The following is a 19900-nucleotide window of genomic DNA, read 5'->3' on the forward strand; positions in this document are numbered from 1 at the left end:
TAATTGCCCGAGAGGGCCACATATCACGAAAGGAATTGCCTGGGTGATATCCTAAATACAGAAATAATTTGTTTGAAATGGAAAAACCTTCGAAATATCGCCTCTTACCCAGAGCGCATCTCTTCGGCTCAGCCGTACGTATAATGACTCTTCAGGCGGAATTGAATTATCTCACCATTTGGACCCTAAACACCACAGTAATAGATCACGCAGGCGGTGGATATTGTTCATTTCGGATGTCCTGGAGTCTGAAGCTGTCTTTACTGTTTAAGTGTTGGCAATTATTTATGAATAAAACTCTCTCCAGGCTTTTCCTGCCTTCGGAGCTCTACCTTTTTCAGAGACAGTAAATTACGTATAACAAGGCCCTGGAGCACGGATATAGAGTAAGGTCTCCTGATAATTCCCATGGCTGACGTCCTTTTCCGTGGCGTTCGATGGCCATCATCCTGCCGAGAGGAGTAAAATACTGCGGGTGAAGAGTTTAGTTTGTGTTTGTAAGCTATCACGTGCTAGAAATGTGCCTCTCAAGGGTTTGGCGGCATAGCAGGTTTACACAAACTCTGTCAGAGCAGTAAGAACATCAGCTCCTTGTCCCTCATGTGCCTGACAAGGAGGCGGTAGAAGACCAAGCAAAGAGGAAGTCCGAGGGAGAAATGGGATTTCGTTCCAGCTTTTCCTCACTCACAGAGGGGGCCTTGGGTTCAGGCTTAAATAGAGTATTGGCTCCTTGATTTCCATCTAGTCATGCCCTCTGCTTCCCCTGAGTCCTGCTGCGGAGCATAAAGCAGGTTGTGGTCCCTCCTCTCCCTCCTCCCCCTCCTCCTCCTCCTTTCTGAGATGGGCTGGTCTTAAACCTCCTATGTAGTTAAAGACTTAATCTTGAGTACCCGTTCTTCTGCCCCTCCCTCCCAGGTGCTGGGTCCAGGTGTGTGCCATCATGCCCATTTTAGGGAGTGTCGGGGGGATCGAACCCAGGGTTCTCTATCTGCTAACTACATGTGGCTGTTGTCTCCCTCACTGCTGTGTCAGAAATACCTACCAAGAAGCAACCAACTTAAGGGCTGGTGAGATGGCCCAGTCAGTACAGTACCTACCACACACGTGTGAGAGCCTGAGTTGGATCCCAGCTCCCACCTAAAACCCAGGTGTCATGTGTCTGCAGCTTTAGCAGAGAGGTGGTGTGTGTGTGTGTGTGTGTGTGTGTGTGTGTGTGTGTGTGTGTAGACAGGTAGACCTCTAAAGCTTGCACACACCTGCACATACATGTACCTACTCAAACATATACATCCACATATTCATACCCACAAAAAACAACTTTTAAAGGAAGGAACTTAAGGAAGGGAGATTTTATTTTGTTCACAGACCTAGGGAATATAGTCCAGCAAGATAAGGAAGGCACAGGGCAGGACTGAGTGGCATCTGGTCACATTGCATCTGCGGTCAGGAAATGGAGTCAACGGAAAAGGGGGCCAGGTTATAAGACCCCAGTGGCCTGCTTCCTCCACCTGCTAAAGCTTCCACAGCCTCCCAGACAGGGCCACTGTGTGGGGACCAAGTGTTGAAATGTAGAACTTGTGGGGACATTTCACATTCAAGCCACAGCACAAGGCAAGCAGTCCACCAGTGTGCCACACCCCCCAGTCCTTCACCGGTCTCAGTGGTAACCAATGCTGGACGTCTCCTTTACACCTCATACGGCCGCTCTGGAGCCAGGTTCAGACCTGTACGGCAGCTTCAGTCATCTCTTCAGCACCTGGTACCCAGCGTCATGACCCCCAGCTCCTTGGGATTTCGCCTCCAGAACAGTTTGCCCTGCTTCTCTCTGAATGAATGCCCGTTGCAAGGTCACTGCCTCTGCACTCTGAAGAGGATGCAGGGACACAGCCCACATGAGTTCCTGACGCTTTACTGACCAGGCCAGCGGCTCTCCGGGGATGACACCTGCCTCGTTTCCCAAAGACACCCAGTCTTTCTTCAGAACTCTTCTTCAATCCGCTGTCGCAGCTCAGAAAGAAGGCTGGTGACAACATGCCTTGCAGTGTGCTAGCCCAACCTAACCTGTGCCTTCTCATTCAGTTCACCCAAAAAGATCTCTGGTTGGGGTGGGTTTTTGTTAGGGCACACAGTTGTATCTATGTGCCCAGAGCCTGGCACTTAGGTGCACAATATAAATTATACAAAGGAAAGAGTTGAAGAAAACGGACCTAGTACAATGGATTGTAATTCCCCAGACTGCCAAGTATGGGCACAGATGGACTCTAAGTCAAGGACAATGAGTTTCAGAATCAGTTTCTAGAAACTACTACAGCAAGCAGAGAGTGTGGTGGTACACACCCGGAGCCCTAGCACTCGAGAGGAAGTGGTGGGAGGGGTCTTAAGCTTTAGACCTGCCCAGGGTACATACCCAACCTTAAAGCAGAAGGGGCTGGCAAGACTGCTCAGGAGTTAGAATCATTCTCTCCTTGCAGAAGACACAGCACGCTTGCCTGGTGGCTCACAGGAGCCTTTAACTCCAGCTTCCTCTTCCACCCTCACCGCCGTCATGTGCACATAGCCCCTCGCAGATAATTAAAAATAAGATAAAAACTTTTAAACGTGCTTCTTTTTATTTTTGGTTGCGAGCTCAGCTGAGCCATCTTCCCAGCCTGAAAATAGTTTTTTTTTTTTTTTTTTTTTTTTTTTTTTAAGATTTATTTATTATATGTAAGTACACTGTATAATCGCTTCTCGGCCTTTGGGCTAAGATTAANGTTGCGAGCTCAGCTGAGCCATCTTCCCAGCCTGAAATAGTTTTTTTTTTTTTTTTTTTTTTTTTTTTTAAGCAATATGAGTACTATTTAGAAATAGAAACTATAATCGCTTCTCGGCCTTTGGGCTAAGATTAAGTGTAGAAATAGAAACTATATTAACTGTTTTAACAGCTAAGTTATTATAAGACATCAGTAGAACAACAGCTGGATGGTAGAACAGAGCAACTAACACAGCGAATGTCCTTGGGTTCAAAAGAGCACAGAAACTGGAAGTGTCTCAATTTAGACGCTTCAGAGGCTATACCAGGCCGTGATGGCCCAGAACTCGGGAGGCAGAGGCAGGCTGATCTCTGAGTTCGAGGCCAGCCTGGTCTACCGAGCTAGTTCCAGGACAGTCAGGGCTGGCTAGGCTAGACAGAGTGGCTAGGACTGGAACAAGCTGCTTGTGCTAACAGGGTGTGTCTGACTGAACAGAGCTTGTAGCTCTCTAGCGTTCCCTTCTAGGAAAAGAGGAAGCTGGTGGCAAAAGAAATTTTTTTTTTTAATTTTTTTAGAGACTTGGTCTCAAGTGTCAGGAAGCCATCAGATGGATAAATTTGGTGCCTAGAGGCCAGACTGCTACAGAAACAAATTCCTAGTGGGCCTTTTCCTTGGAACAATGACCACGTTTCCTATTCTCTTAGGATCCAGGTCCTGACTAACCCCAGTGCTGGATAATATCTGGTTAGTGTAGTAAGTTTTCATCTCCTAGTTAGTATTGTCAAATACCAGAGCAGTTACAGATTCATGGGGGAAAGCCTTACCCTGTATGATACAATATTGAAACCAATTAGCACAGCTACTTAATTACCACAGCCAACAGATGGACAACACTGTGAGGACTGCTGATAGGGGAAACTAACTGACTGCAGACAACCTGCTTCCAGTGAGTGTTCCTGCCCCTGCCTCCCAGCTTCCTGTCCCTTCTCTGTCACCCATCTCCCATCCTTGCCTCTCAGGCGCTTTCTTTTCTTTTAGGCAAGAAAATGTTGTGTAGCTTATGATTCCATGAAGTTCCAAGTTTATGTCCCTTGGTTCTGTATTTCTGGGTTCATGGTGAGGTCGGAACATCATAGCAGCAGAGACGTAAGCCAGCATTGTTGACCACAGCGGCAGGCAGCAAGCACGGGTGCACTTCCGGTTCCTGATGGTGGGAACTCTCAATATTTGTAAGAAGAAGGAATTTTTTCAGACATTAAAAAAAAAAATGGTTTCTTGTTCTTTTGAGACAAGATGCCACATATCCCAGATCCCAGGCTACCCTCAAACTCCAGATGTAGCAAAGGTGCCAGCATGCCTAGTGTCTACAGTACTGGGGTCTAACCTAGGGCATTGTGCACTAACACACATTTTCTGGGGAAGCAGTCTACAGCTGAGCTCCATTCTAGATCACCTTGTCCCCCCACCCCACCCCCAAATAGACAGGCAATTTCATACTGCTTTCCTGAAAGTTTCTGTCTTTTACCTGGCCCTGGTATAGACTAGGGTCAGAGAATAAGCATGTGAGTGTGGGTTAAACCAGTCCTAAGGCGTTGGACCACATACAGCACCCACCCAATGGAACTAACTCTGCCAGTGCAGACGGACTCAGGTGTCAGACGCCTCAGTGCAGGGAGCGGGAAAGGCAGGGTTGATCTGACAGTCAGACCACGCAGATACGTTCAGTGAGGTACGTCCTAGTGTCGGGCCCGGTGCTGTCGCCCATCTGCTGACATACGTAGAGGTGCTTTGATGCCATTTGCATTGCTGGCAGACGGAGAACCTGCTATAGGAGTTCCATTCCGCTAATGCTCAGTTATCACGGATAGGCCTTTTAAGGGAAGCTGTCTGTGTCTCCAAGAGCACAAGAAAGGGCAGGAGTGTGTGTGTGTGTGTGTGTGTGTGTGTGTGTGTGTGTGTGTGTGTGCGGGGGTGGATAGATGCATCTGAACCATGGGCAGTGGAGACAGGCAGCCAGGTGATGCAGCTGCAACGAATCCTGGACGTCTCCTCTCCCATGAGGCCTTTGACTTCTTCGCACCTGTTTTCTCCTCCTTCAATCTGTAAAGTGATGATGGCATCTGCCTTACAGAGCTGTTCTCACGATGGCATCATTTATGCTTTATATCATTTCATCGTTTCATTTCAGTAGTGGGAAAAAAAAATCAACAGCTCAGAGAGGTTTAGTGACTCACCCAAAGTCACATTGCTTGTGTTGTCCCCAGATGACCCTGGGCTGTGCTGAGAGAGGTATGCTCTCTCGGGCGATGTTCATGTTTCCTGGGTATAAGAGTTGAGTGTCTGTTTGCAAATCCATAGGAGAATGCACTGGGTATTCGGGAATCTTTTGGTTTTGTTTCATTTTGTTTGTCTCTTGCTCAGACTGCGAAGTGTCTAACAGTAACCTGTGGGCTCCATTCTCTGGCTCCCAAAGCTTCTCCCTCCATGTCTGGTCCCTGTAGTATTTCTTTTCTGGCTTTCATGGGGAGAGTGGAAAAAAAGAAAAGAGAAAATGCAAAGAGTCACTTGAAGGTAGAAAGGTGTTTAAATGAAATCTGCTGCCTCTGACTCGTCGTGGGTGCTCAGTAAGTGTTAAGATTCTATCTGCAGTGTGGTCTGCAGCTATCTAGCTCAGCTGGGAAAAGGGCCAGTCCTGCCAGCACAAGGGCCTGCATCTCATCTACAGAACTCACTTTTGAAAGCAGGGGTGTGGTGGCGAGACCTGGGCGTGATAGCGAACGTCTTTGACCCCAGCACTTAGGAGGCAGGCAGATCTCTGAATTCATAGGCAGCCTGGTCTACAGAGTGAGTTCCAGGACAGCCAGAGCTGCACAGAGAAAGTGTCTCTGAAAACCAGAACTGGGGTGTGAGGGGCACTCAGGATAAACGGCTCAGCAGATAAGAGCTCTGGCCCCTTTTCCAGGTTTGATTCCCAGAACCTGCATGGCAGCCCACAACCGTCTACAACTCTAGTCCCAGGGGATCTAATGACCTCGTCTGGCCTCCGAGGACACCAAGCACACATGTGCCACACAGATAGACATGTAGACAAAGCACCCATAAAATAAGTGAATATAGTTTTAAGAAGACACCTGTTCATAATCCTGCTCAAGGAAGATCAATCCCTGGGAAATTCCAGCCTGGCCGTCTTGGTGAATTCAGGCCACCATCTCAAACAAACAAACAAAACAAAACAAACAAAACAACAAACAAAACCAAACAAAAATATGCAGCACCTATGGAGCAATAGCCAAGGTTGACTTCCGGTCTCTGTGTATACACACACACACACACACACACACACACACAGAGTAGCTCTCCGGTGGGTAAGGTTGACTTCTGGTCTCTGTGTATACACACAGAGCATCTCTCCCGTGAGTAAGGTGGTACACACCTGTTATCCTCTCTGTAATAGCAAGTTTGAAGACAGCCTGGGCTATTTAAGATCCTATCTCACACACACACACACACACACACACACACAAAGAAAAAAGAAAAGAAAAGAAAAGAAAAGAAAAGGAAAGAAAAGAAAAGAAAAGAAAAGAAAAAGAAAAGAAAAAAAAGAGAGGAAGGAAGGACGACTGAGGGGGAGGACTTGGAAAATAGCTATTAAAGTTTTATTTGAAAGAGGAAAGTTAGGATATCAACCAGTTTTATAGTTATGTGAATTATATATTATATATAAATTAAATGTCAGCTTGTTCCTTATGACTTATTTTTTATTCATAAACTATTTTTCGTCCATGCGTTTAATGAATTTGGGTCATTTCCACCACCACGCCCTTCTCTCCCCACTGAACCCCTCCCCCTCCCACTGAATCCCTCCCCCTCCCACTGAACCCCTCCCCTGAGTCCCCGCCCCTTCCCACTGAACTTCTTCCCCTCCTACTGAGTCCCCTCCCCACGGAATCTCCTCCCCTTCCTACTGACTCCCCTCTCCTTACTGAATACACTCCTCCTCCCACTCAATCCCCACCCTTTCCTTCAGAATCCCCCCCTTCCTGTAGAATCCCCTCCCCTTTCCATTGAATCCCCTCCCCTTCTACTGGGCTCCTCCCACTGAATCCTCTCTCCGACTTTTTTGTCTTTTGTAATTTTGTGACCCAGTAAGTTTAATTAGCAATGCCTACAAGAGCATGAATGGGAGGTTGTTTAACGGGACATGGCCCCATCTTATGCAGGTGACCAAAGCTACTTTGAGTTCGTGAGTGTAGTACCCATGTCATATGTTTATGTATGGATTGAACTTGGGCACTGTACATACTACACAAGTGCCCCGGTTCCTTTGCCTCTTACCTCAGTGTGACTCTCCTAACGTGACTGCGGGACTCAGTGCTCTTTATTTATAGGCCCAGCTACTGAGGAAGCTGAGGTAGATAGTGGTATGTCTCCATGTATATTTGCACATTAAGGGGTGTGATATCTTTACAAAGAAATTGCCTTCGATTACTTAATTCCAAGGAGCAGTAAAGACAGGAATTCCATTTCTAGAGCGGGCTCGCTTGCTTGCAGGCTTGTGTAATTAGAAGCCAGACACCAGCAGGATGGGACATCAAGATCTTCAGACAACAGAGTATTTCTCACAGTGAAGACTAAATTTGAAAAATAAAAAAAATCCAGCAAGGAGAGAGCAGATGGGCTGAGTATCCCTCCCCTGACCTCCTCAGCAGACGGACTCCTCCCACCCGCGTCAGCTGCTGGCGTCTTGGTTGGCCCGATGCGCTGACCTTTCTTTACCCTGCCATGATTGTGTGTTAGGACTCCACCACCATCACACGGGAACCTGGCGGAAAAACCTGCGGTGGACTGATACTGCCCACCGGGCACAGCTGGAGGTGCCCTAAACCTTTATAACAGCATGGCTACTGTCTAAGGGGCAGTGGCTAAGACTAAGAAAACCAAAGCAACAGGCCCCGGAAGAGAAGTGGGGTGGAGCCAGGGCAGTTGGGCAGGAAAAGTGATGGATGTGTAATAGCCCCGTTTTAATCCTCTCTCTTCTGGCTTATTTCCCCTGGGGCATGCTGGCACGCTGTAGATTGTTCTTTATCTACCAAATTGAGTGATGTCGTTTCCCTAGCTCACCCATGGAGAGGGGATCTCCTGCCAATGGCTCTCCAAGTACAATATTATGATCTGGGATGTAAGGAGTGTCCTTTCAGTGATTTGTCTCTGGCATCCATTATCCAATAAGTCCCACTGTTGGCATCTCAGCGCCGGGAAACGGGTGGCAGCGAGGGCCACCGCACCAGTGTTGGAGCTCTGGGGCTGCATCTGCTGTCTTCACAAATGCCAATAAAAATAGACTGCCAGGGACAGGGGATGGCATACCCAGGCATGCTCGGGCCCCACTGCCTTCTGTCAGCAATTTAACATCATTTCCAAAGACCAGTTTTCCTTCTGAATGTTCTAAAACATTATTTATGGGAAAAAGTCAAGTTTCTTTAGATTCACCTCTGGTCTCCTAGTCTCAAATGTAGTGCTATAATTTGGCTAACTATATCTTCTAAACTGTGTAGTTAAAAACCGTTATTTTGGGTTGGAGCTATAGCTCAGTTGGGAGGGCCTACAGACCCTGGAGATCGCCCCTATCACTGCACAGTCCAGCTGTGGTGACACACATCCATAATCCCAGCACTTGGGGATAGAGACAGAAGGATCAGGAGTCCATCTTAGACTACACAGCAATCTAGAGTTCAGGGCTACCAGAACTTCTGCTAGTGTGGCCCAGTGGTAGAGTACCTGCCTGCTGTGCGCATGGCCCCTGGTCCAGCTCCATCCAGCAGGGAAGTATAAAGGGCCAGGTGGGCTGTTAAATATGAAGCACTGCAGAGGAGTACCTGGTGTATCAAGAGGGCTTGAAGGCAACTCCTTCAGTGTCTGAGGACCATAGATGGTTCCTTGGCCTAAGAAGCCACAGGGGTAAGGGTTGTTAGGAAGATAGACCCAAGTGCATTAGGCATGATTAATCAGCAACCTGGTATTTTAGAATATCTGGAAGGTTCCCAGATTGGCCATCCCTAGACTTGGGTTTCCTAATAGCACAGTTTTCTCCCAGAGAACACTTGTCTCTCTCTGGAGGAAATGCTAGCAGGTTCCCAAGAGACCTAACTGGAGGCCAGCCATGTGGAGAGTTCTGGGGGAGTGACAGGTGCCCATGGTAGCTAGTGGGGTCTTTAGCTGTGAGGGCCCATGCTGACTTCTTCAATTAAGTGTTGTTTACCTGCAGACGTCCTTTCCAAAGCCTTTAAAACCACTCCGTCCCTGGATTTCCCCATCTCAGTGACCAATAGAGGGTAACCAACCTTCCTGAAGATAAAGTAAACCTGTGGCTAGAGAGCTAGGCCTCAAGTGTGAGAGATGCCTATATGGTCGGAAATGCAGACAAGGGAAGGGAAGGGACTTAGTTTCTTGGAAGGTTAGACTCAATGTCAAAGGTTGGGCACAAATGTCCAAGGAGCCTTCCGGATATCAGTACTGGATTGTTTTTGTTTTTGTTTTTGTTTTTAATGTTGTTGTTCTAAGGCAGGGTTTCTCTGTGTAGCCCTGGCTATCCTGGAACTCACTCTGTAGACCAGGCTGGCCTCAAACTCAGAGATCCACCTGCATCAGCCTCCCAAGTGCTGGGATTAAAAGTGTGTACCACCATGCCTAGCTTATTTTTATATTTTTATGTATATTAGTGTTTTGCTTGCATGTGTGTATGTGCACTATGTGTGTACCTCGTGCTCAGGGAAGTCAGAAGAGGGTGACAGATTCCCTTAGGACTAGAGTTAGAGATGGTTGAGTCACTGTGTAGGTACAGAGAACTGAACAGGAGAAGTATTTGAGAGCATTCTCAGCCTCTCAGTTTTTAATCTAGGTGCCTCGATAAATAAAGACACAGCTCAGAAACCAATGTATAAAGACTCTTCCTCAGAGAACTCCCAGGCTTTTACAAGGAAATAGGGGAAAACTTTCTGCCTTAGTTTCTTTTTCTGTTATTTCATTAAAATACCTGACCCCTCCCCCCAAAAAAAAAAAAAACATAAGGGAGAAAAGGTTTCTTTGGCTCCCAGTTCGAGGGTACAGTCCACCATGGTAAGGAGTTCAAAGTGAATGCTCAGCCCCCTTTCTCCAATTATAGCATCCAGGACCTTGACTAGGGGATGGTGCCACCCACAGTGGACGGGTCTTTCACCTAGTTAACACAATCCTACAACCCCTGACAGGTGCATATCCAAGGTCCTTCTCTTTCTAGAAAACTGTCTGAACTTAACTTTCCAATCAAATTTGTCTTGTCTTCCCATTAGTGTGTCCATTTGTATTTCATATATTTTTCAATTCTGTTGCTGCATGTGTCTGTAAGTGCATATATGATTTTTATGTCTTTTTTAACCTCTGTGAAGTGACCCTCATTATCAGTGTTAATACTTGTTATCTAGTAGTCTGTGTTCTAATATCAGTATGACCACATCACTTTTCTTTCTTTTTTCATCTCTTTTCTAAAAATTGTTTTTAGGGCCAGAACGATGGCTAAGCAGGTAAAGGCGCTGCCACCAAGCCTGTGACCTGAGTTTGATCCCTGGGACCCTCATGGTGAAAGGAGAGAACCGACTCCTTCAAGTGCCCTCTGACCTCCACACGTGCACTGTGGTACGCACATGCCTACACACACACACACACACACACACACACAAACACACAAACACACACAAAGATTAATAAAATGTAATGAAATTTTATAAAAATATAAAAAATATTTAAAAATAATAAAATGTAATAAAAAATGTCTGTAGGTGTTTGTTTTGTTTTTGCACCATTAGAAATCAAACCAAGGACCTCATGCGTGCTAGACCACTGAACTGGTCCAGCCCTGGCTTGAGTTTGTTGTTCCTTTCAATTCTCTGAACCCAAGTCCTTCTGCATGCTAGGTAAGCACTCTTTTCTTCTTCCTCTTCTGTGTTCTTTATCTTTTCCATATAGCCTCACTATGTGACCCAGGTCGGGCCCTGACTCCATCCTCCTGCTCAGCTTTCTGAATGCTGGGATCACAGGCCTGCACTTTTAATTGAGTCTTTTCTTAGGAAATTCGAGTGAAATGAATCAAACAGAATCCTTAAAGTCAGTGTACATTGCTCCATCACAGATTTTAAAAACCCATAAAGTAATATTCTACTCCATTTTAATAATATACAATTAATTAATTACTTTTTAAGACAGCGTCTCTGTAGTCTTGGCTGGTCTGGAACTCACAGAAGACCACCTGCCTCTGCCTCCTAAGTGCTGGCATCAAAGGCGTGCGCCATGGTTGGCCATCCAGTCCTTTTATATTGCTTTATTTCTTTTTTGGTTTTTTGAGACAGGGTTTCTCTGTATAGCCCTGGCTGTCCTGGAACTCACTCTGTAGACCAGGCTGGTCTCGAACTCAGAAATCTGCCTGTCTCTGCCTCCCAAGTGCTGGAATTAAAGGCGTGTGCGACCACTGCCCGGCGCTTTATTTATTTATTTATCTATCTATCTATTTATTTATTTATTTATTTATTAGACAGGGTCTCACTGTGTAGTCCTGGCTGTCCTGGACTGGGCTGGAGAGATGATGGCCTGAGTTCACAGAGATGTGATTGCCTTTGCCTCTTGAGTGCTGGATCAAGGGCATGTCCTTTTATATTTTTACAATACACTATAGGGGCAGCCATACTTGTAATCCCAGCACTTGGGGTCTGAGGCAGGAGGATCGTGAGCTCAGGGCAGTTCTGCTATAGCTTCTTTAACATATTTACAGCAGACAGTTTGATTCCATGTGTGCTCCTCCTTAAAGCTTAATCTCACATTTATGTCCTGCTGACATTTTCCCTTTTGACTACTGGTTCCATCTTCCTGTCTCTTCTCTCTGAAACTTAAAACACAAGTCACTGTGAATGGCAGGCTACAGGGACTCTGACTTCCATTTCCTCTGCTGTGTCCTGAGTTTTGCTCTAGCAAGTGGTTAAATTGGAAAATCACTTTGACCCTTATTTCTTCCTTTTCCCATTTCTGTGTGGCAGGGGGCATGCTTCTGTGTGCATGTTGCCACATGTCTGTCTGTGTGCATGTTGCCACGTGTCTGTGTATATGTTGGCACGTATCGGTGTGCATGTTGGCATGTGTCTGTGTGCATGTTGGCACGTGTCTGTGCATGTTAGCATGTGTCTGTGTGCATGTTGGCACATGTCTGTGTGCATGTTGGCACGTGTTGGTGTGCATGTTGGCACATGTTGGTGTGCATGTTGGCACATGTCTGCATGTTGGCACATGTCAGTGTGCATGTTGGCATGTGTGGAGGCAGAGGTTGGAGAATCATGACCACTCTGCCACTTCACTGAGGTGGGGTCTCTCAGTCCAGCCCAGTGTGACTCCTCTTGCTAACCAGCCTGCTCCGGGATCCTCACCCTCGCCTTCCAAGGCTGGGATTACAGGCAGGCTGCCACGCCTGCCTAGCATTTCGAGTTGAGTTCTGGAGATCCAAACTGGTCTCCGTCCATGAGTGGTGAGCACTTTAACCACAGGGCCATCTCTCCAGCCCCGATCACTGTGATCCCGTGGAGGCTTAGTTTAAAGCAGCAGTTCTCGAACTGTGTCACGACCCCTGTGACGGGCCATCAGAAAGCACAGGTGTTTGCATTATGATTCATAACAGTAGTAAAATTACAGTTATGAAGTAGCAATGAAAACAATTTTCTGGCTGGGGGTCCCCACAACATGAGAAGCTGTATTACGGGGCTGTAGCACTAGGAAGGGTGACAACCACTGGATTAAAGATTTGGGGTCTTCAGATTTGCTTAGCTTCGTGGGTTTTCAGTGGAAAAATCATCTTGACCCAGCCCCTGTAAACTGGTAGAAATTAAACTCCAAGTTATACCTTCCCAGCATAAGTGGCTACTAACACCCCTCTCAGGTCACTGAGCCCTTCTGATGTTTCTAGGCTCTCAGAGCTTCCTCTGTCCTTACCAGTCAGAAATGAGCCTGTGATCTAGGGGCGGCAGGGTAAGAACATCTGAGGACCCCCTGAGTTGTCTTCCTTTTCAAAGTCTTCTGGGTTTCCAATCCTACAGACAGCCTGACAGCCTTAGACTCCGCCTCCAGTGGCTCATTCCAGTTAGACCACAGCTTTCTGCCCGAGGAGGCTCTGGTCTTCCATTGCTTTCAGGAAAGGCAATGAATGACTGAGTGAACCTCACTTAGTCCCTCCCACTTTGTCCTAGGGCAGCTGTCTCTCTAGTGCCCCCAGATCGTGGTTTGTTTTACTACTTACCAGAGTTGATTGGCTGGAGAGTTAGTCTAATATAAATTAACGTACCATTGCAGGAAGCAGAACTCTGTCCCTCCATGCCTCTCCACCTTGGTTTTCCTGGTTTAAGAAAAAGAAAGAAAGGAAAGAAAATCTTGCTGTTTATGCTCTTACTTCTCAGAGGACACTGATAACGTTTTGATTTTTATGTTTGATCTCTAGCATTTGTGTTAGAGATTTTTTTTTTCCCCCTTGTGACCTTTATTTAAGGACACTGAGACCTGGTAGAGGGCTTGCCTAGTCTCAGTAAGGCCCTGGGTTTAGTTTGCAATACTGCAGGAAACAACAGCAACACGTTGGCATGGAGAGTCTGAGAGGTCGCTGGGCGGCCCCAGAGGCCAGAACCTTGACGACAAGCTCGCTCCTCAGGATCCCCAGAGAATCTTCCTCCTGTGACTTCCTCAGAGGGCATGTGCTTAGCTGCCTGCATTCTGGAAGCTCACAAGGAAGATGGACACCACTCAGAACACACACCCACTTGATCTCTCAGACGTGCTTGATACCTGGTGGGAAGTAGACGGTTGCCCTTGGACCTGGGCTGGAGAGAGCTCTGGGCCTGCTTCTCTAGACACCCTTCCCCTCATCTCCTTTGCTTCAGTCTTCCCTCTTCGATTCCTGGTATCATCTTCTGAGCCCGTTGAGGAGTCTTTGAACAAACTGGGTTCTCCGCCTCCCTGCCAGCCTCAAGTCTAGCTCTCAGATGTGTGTATCAGTGTGTGAGTGTGAGTGAGTGAGTGAGTGAGTGAGTATATATGCACATGAGTGTGTGCACATGTGCACAAGTGTGTGGGGGTGTATTTACGAACTCATGCATACATACATGTCCGACCACACAACTCCTTCCACTGGCTGGGTTCTAGGGATCGAACTCGGGTCACCAGGCTTGCACGCAAAGCGCCCTTTACCTCCTGAGCCAGCTCACTGGCCCACGTCTAGTTTTCTTACACGCATAGTCTCACTCACCATCTGCTTTCCAGCCTCCAAGATTCGGATGGTGAATTCTCTGATTTTCGGAAGGGGAGGACATGAACTCAGAAGCCTGCAACTAGAAACTGTAAAAGAGATTGCTTTTGTGGCGCGGCCGGTTGATCAGAGGGCAGAGTCTCCAAGTCCACGGGCTTCAAGTACTTCTGAGTAGTCAAACCAATAGGGAACATTTTGCAGAAAACAAAGTAAGTGCTTGTGATTCAGAGTTAGTGTCGACAAAAGTGGCCAGAGCAACACATTTGCACATGAACAAAAAGATAGTGGCATTTGCGCATGAGCAAAAATTTGATAAGTGGCTCAGGCTGCCTTTGGTCTTAGAAAGAGACCTGGAAGTTAAATCTTTTCCTGGGGTCATGAGCTGCTGCCACCATGGCATATCATGTACCTAGAGTCCTGAAGATGCCCGTTGTTCTCGCTTCAGTAAAGTGCAGTGGGGCGGGGGAAGGTCTGGGCTGGAGAGAGTGAAGTGACAGGCTTGAGAGGGCCGAAGACGATGTGAGAACTGGAACTCTGATGCTCTGAGTATCAGAGAAGGGTGGCCTGTCTCAGAGCCAGTGTGGCGAAATCAGGTGTGAGCCTGGACTCTAGATTCCGAGCTACCAGCAGGACAGGGTTGCTCTGAGACCCAAGCAGGTAAGTTTAGCAAAACTTTACCATGGTTGGTCAGAAGCATGGCCTCTGTGTTCAAGTGAGTGTTCTATTTCTGTACAGACAAGGAAATAAGCCCCCACCTTCCCCATGACAGGTGGGAGAGCAGACTTTTGAAAAACACTGGCCACTTGTAACTCAGACATTGAAAGAAGGCACACTTTTATCAGACTGTAGTAGACTATGGGGCTGGGTGGAGAGTGGGAGGCTCAGTTGAACAGGAAAACTTGATCTGAGTTCAAATCTTGACTCCGTGGTATCCTCACTGTGTGACCTTAAGCAAGCCCTTAACCTTTCTGATCTTCCTATGGTTTTGGCAAAGCAGTCGTATAACATACAAGAGGGCCAGTAAAGCAACTGTTGATTGACTCCTGAACTAAATTTGAGCCTTTAGCACATTTGATGAGCCCCCATTGGATACCAGTCTGTGCATACCTGCCTTCCCCGCTCTCCTGAAGTGATGATGTTCTAGCCCAGCTCCATCCTCCATCCCTTGAGATGGATCTGGCCTGCATGGGTGGACATTTTGGTCCTGTCTAGGCTGCAGTGGATTCTGGGAGAGAACCTCTGAGCATTTTATCCCATCTCGGCATCCTCCATATCCCGCTGTGTAATGGAAGACAGCAGTGACAGTGTTGGCAGCCATGTCTGCTGTTCCGTCACAGGTCCAGACGCACAGAGGTGACAGTGTTGGGGAGGAGAGGGGTGTGGCTCCAGTTCTGGCCCTGCGACACTGGGAGTTAAGGCTCACTCTCTTACAGAGCATGTTCATAGCCTGTGAGTGTCAGCATCATGCGAAACCGCTGGAGGCAGTGTGATCTGCTCCTCCCAGCTCGGTGCGCTCTCATTCCTCCAAATCAGCCAGAAGTCCTGAGAGATCTGTGGATAAACACAGGACCGCTGGTCTGGGAATGCAGTAGCCTCACTAGCAGTCACTGTATCCGCATCCAAATCCTGGAGTTGATGCTTTAGTGTCCCTTGTGCATTTTCTTGAACTACGTGAACTTTCTCTCTGGTCTATCCCTGAACTACACTGTGAGCCTTCCCTTCCTGGCCTGGCACTACGTTGGTTGGGCATCCCCAACCTCTGACTCTGTTTGCTTCTAGTGTTAGAAACCATTTAGCTTTGATCTTGTTTCTTCCCTTTTCCAGAACTCACCTGCTGTGTGTCAGACTGAGCTATCCCCACTCCATCCTGTACTCCAAGATCTGCTACTGTCCTGCTGGTGGTCACAGCCATGCCTGGAAAGGAGGCAGCCCCCTCCAGTGGGAGGGCTCCATGTACACCCCTGGCAAGCCCCAAGGGGGCAGGGAAGAAACTGTAGGAGCACACAATCTGGATCTGTGACTCCGTGTGTGACCAGTGGCACCTAGCTTCCTTCCTGGAGACCTTGCTGTTCCAGAGTGGACTTGTCTGCGAGCTGAGGCAGGGGTCTTTCAGCCTCCTGGCTTCCCAGTTCCCAATTTCTAGATGCAGCTGGCTCAGCTGTGAGACTGCTGAGAGCCCAGAGCCCCAATGCCCTGCATGTGTGCACCCTCTTGTTTCATGCTGTGAAATTATGTACAGGAGAGACACAGCATCTTTCTGAGCAGATTCTCTTTCAGAATATGCCAGTGTTTCTGCAGTTCACCGTAGTTCCCTGCCCTCACTATTGTATCTCTTGGCTTTTTCTCAGTAAGCCGCCTTTCTTTCCTCACTGGGGAAATGATTCTTTCCTTTCTGCATCTTGTACAGGGTTTGCTCCCACCCTCTGTGGGGCCTGAGGGTCTGGAGAGCCTGTGAGTGACTCTCAGCATCTGTTCAGTCACTGGAGAGAAGCTGGGGGTGGGGTCGGTTTGCCTGCAGTCCTGTAGCGCTCCCCAGAGAGCAGGTGTTGATCGTGCCAAGTGTGCGCACCACTGTGACAAGCGGTTGGCTTGCTGCCCTCTCCCCTTATAGCTAACCAGCTGACAAAGACCTGGAACTGGGGTGGAAGGCTCCCCCATTTTATCTGAAGTAGACTCTGTTGGGCCTGAGGGCTGGGGTAAAAGGGCGGAAATCCTATTTGTAGATATAAGTCTCTGTCCATGGCTTGCGTTCCCTCGCTCTTGCAGCTCAGTGTCTTTGTGAGCGCTTGTGAGGCCCCTGGAGACCTGCCTATTTTGCTGCCCTGAATACCAGCCTTCAGTGACATCCCGGATGACTCCTCTGCCAGCCAGCCTCTGCAGTCACCAAAGTAACTCCCTAAGCAGAGGACGGACGCGGCCACCTCTCCATTAGCAGGGACAAGCTGTGGAGCGCAGAATCCCAGGGCTGTGATAGGTGACTAGCTTCTGACCTTGCAACCACCTCCTCGGGGCCTGTGTCTTAAAGCAGCTGGGTGGCTGTAGGGGGGACACCCCCTCCCCCCAAACAGGTTGCTGCAAGGCAGAGTTGCCATAGCTGGAACTGAATCCCTAAGAGGAGTAAATTGTCACAAAAATAACGACCTCTGGGTTGTTGCAAGGCAGAGTTGCCATAGCTGGAACCGAATCCCTAAGAGGAGTAAATTGTCACAAAAATAACGACCTCTGGAAGTCTGTGTTCCGTGCAGCAGAAAGGAGGGTGCCTGTGGCTGAGGACACTGGTCAGGGCACCAGCTGCCTTGTCGTCTCTCAGAGTTCTCTGGGGAGGAGGTTCTTTTCATCATCAGCCTTTACACAGCTATGACAAGTCCCCATCACTGCTGGGCCACGGCTTGGGACCCTGCAGGTGGGGCCTGGGTCACTGGTGGCCCATGAAACACGTGCAGGTGGCTGGCATTTCACTATAGTACCCCCATCAGCAAAGACCCCAAAGAGGGAGCAACTGGCCTTTGGGGTGGTGTCTCAGTTAGGGTTTTATTACTGTGAACAGACACCATGACCAAGACAACCCTGATAAAGGACAACATTACATTGGGGCTGGCTTACAGGTTCAGAGGTTCAGTCCATTACCATCAGGGTGGGAAGCACGGCAGTGTCCAGGAAGGCCTGACGCTAGAGAAGGAGCCAAGAGTTCTACATCTTGATTCACAGGCAGCAGAAGGAGACGGTGTGCTACACTGAGCAGAGCTTGAGCATAGGAGACCTCAAAGCCCGCCCCCCCCCCACAGTGACACACTCCCTCCAACAAAGCCACACCTCCTAATAGTGCCACTCCCTGTAGGCCAAGTATTCAAACATATGAATCATTGTGGGGGGGGAGGGGAGCATACTTATTCAAGCCACCATAGATATTCTCTTGAAAAAAGAGAGAAGAGATAGCACAGTTGTCTCTCACCCTGCCCTGGGTTTATGTGGCACAGAGACACAGGGAGAAATGCTCGCCTCCTTCCCTGTTTATTTTCCTCTTCTACCCTGGCACACCACGAGTGACAGCTCATCATGCGAACCGCCAGTCACCCCGACTGCCGAGGTCTCATCCTCTCTGCCAGGCCCAGAAGATCTGGAGAAAGGCCTCGCCGGGGCTGATAGCAGCTCAGGAGGCCTTGTCCTAGCCTGGGTCACAGTTGGCTTCGGGAAAAGCACAGCGCATGTGGAGCCCCGCGTATCCAGAATGTTCTCGTTTCACCTTGCTGGTGAGAGCGGGCTCTTGCAGCCTCACCCTCCCCGACGTGTAATGTAAGCAACTTCGCTCCTCCACCTGACTACTGGGAAACCCAGGACACAGCAGGAATGTTCCAGGGTAGGTTCCAAGGGACCCAGTCTCTTGTCGTTGCCTTTTTGAGCACTTGGTGTTAAGAGAGCTTCTTACCACAGCCTTTCTGAGGCTGTCATGGGGACTGGTGACCTGTCACCGTCGCCCAGTGAGCAGAGGATAGCCACGTTGAGGCTCTCTCCACGGGCATACAGTCATGCCAGGTCCCCTGGGAGGACCCAAGAAACGTCTGCCCTCAGACATTGCCACTGTCCGGATAAACTGAGGGGATACGAAAGTGGGGAGCTGAAGGAGGCTGCTGGAAGCTCCCCCGGTTCTGCCTTGTCTACTACGGCCCAGTGTCTATCACCCAGGGCCCAGCCAGGAGAGCAAAACTTGTATTTAGGGTTCAGAACTAAGGTGAGAATAGCAGGACTGGAGAGCGCGGGCCAGATGTACACACTGACGCCCGCCGTGACCCTGAAACTACAGGGCGGAACCACCGCGAAGCAGCCCAAACCACGAGGCGTCAGAATCGGGAGAAAGAACTTAGCCTCTCCCTCCCACCCTCTCCATTTCTGTGGGTGCATCCCACTAGCTGGCTCCAGCCGGAAGCCAGCTACCCTGGGAACCTGTGGGCTCAGCAAGCAGCAGGGGGAGAGGAAGAGAGGGGCAAGGAAGAGCAGCCCCGGGGCAGGGGTACCCCTGTTGCTCTGTTTTCGGAGAATGGCAGTTCCTCTGCAATGCTAAGACCTTGGGGAAGGAGGCAGAGGAGTGGCCTGCTTGGGCCTATAGATTGTTTTCATTCTTCTGGGGGAGGAAAGAGCTTTACTGGGAGGGAAAGCCTTCCTGCACAGTCGACCCTGCTCTCCTTAGAAGGAATTTGCCCACTAAAGTACCTTGCCTTGTGCTCCCTCTAGAAAGCCATGTTCTGGTTTCTGTGTACACCCCCGCCTGGTCCTCTCCTCCCAGTTTCCGGTTTCTCTCCTCCCCCAACCCCTAGGAGCACGAACCAGAGCTGACCTCAGTGCTCCGGAAAGCTCTCTCCCATGCAGTGCCAGGGTGGCCTGTCTGTCCCTAGGAGAGGCCATCTATCTGTCAGTTTGTATTGTGTTTCCAATAAATTTCTGGAAATCATGCCTAGTGTCACGATATTGATATTCTTCCTAGGGCTAATGACTCAACAAGGGGGCTCTGCTCTCTCTCTCTCTCTCTCTCTTTCTCTCTCTCTCTCTCTCTCTCTCTCTCTCTCTCTCTCTTTCTCTCTCTCTCCCCCCCTTCCCCTCTCTCTCCAGGCTTTGGTATCTGGGGGACCTCATCTAAAGGACGCCACCTCTTCCTGCGTGCAGGGTCTAGGAGAGGTAACAGGTCTCACACACACACACACACACCCAGCTCTCAGCAACCTGTCTCCAGGGTTGAATGCTCTGTTACTGTCTCACCAACCACATCCTGAGAGCGTCATAGTTTCAGGAAGCTGTGCCCCCAAATATGTGCCTTTGATTTTGTGCCACTTAAGCTTAGGGTGGGAGCAACAGGCACACCTCGCCC

The 19900-nt window shown here is 48.8% G+C and overlaps 1 protein-coding gene across 4 annotated transcripts in view; it reads left to right on the forward strand.

Annotated features, from left to right (window-relative positions):
• Nucleotides 1-19479, forward strand: part of Mta3 (metastasis associated 1 family member 3) — a 121834-nt gene extending 102355 nt beyond the window's left edge. For 2 of the 4 annotated variants that reach the window (XM_029531306.1, XM_029531305.1), the window contains exons 17-18: nt 14055-14249; nt 15865-19479. In XM_029531306.1, the coding sequence (XP_029387166.1) occupies nt 14055-14215 (161 nt within the window). In that variant the 3' untranslated portion in view covers nt 14216-14249; nt 15865-19479. Of the gene's footprint in view, nt 1-10269; nt 10384-14054; nt 14250-15864 lie in introns of those variants that run through there. The other 2 variants (XM_029531307.1, XM_021217431.2) reach the window with 2 other exon arrangements.
• The last annotated feature ends 421 nt before the right edge of the window (nt 19480-19900 follow it).

The sequence above is a fragment of the Mus pahari genome, chromosome 18 (assembly GCF_900095145.1).
Source record: "Mus pahari chromosome 18, PAHARI_EIJ_v1.1, whole genome shotgun sequence".
Lineage (NCBI taxonomy): Eukaryota > Metazoa > Chordata > Mammalia > Rodentia > Muridae > Mus > Mus pahari.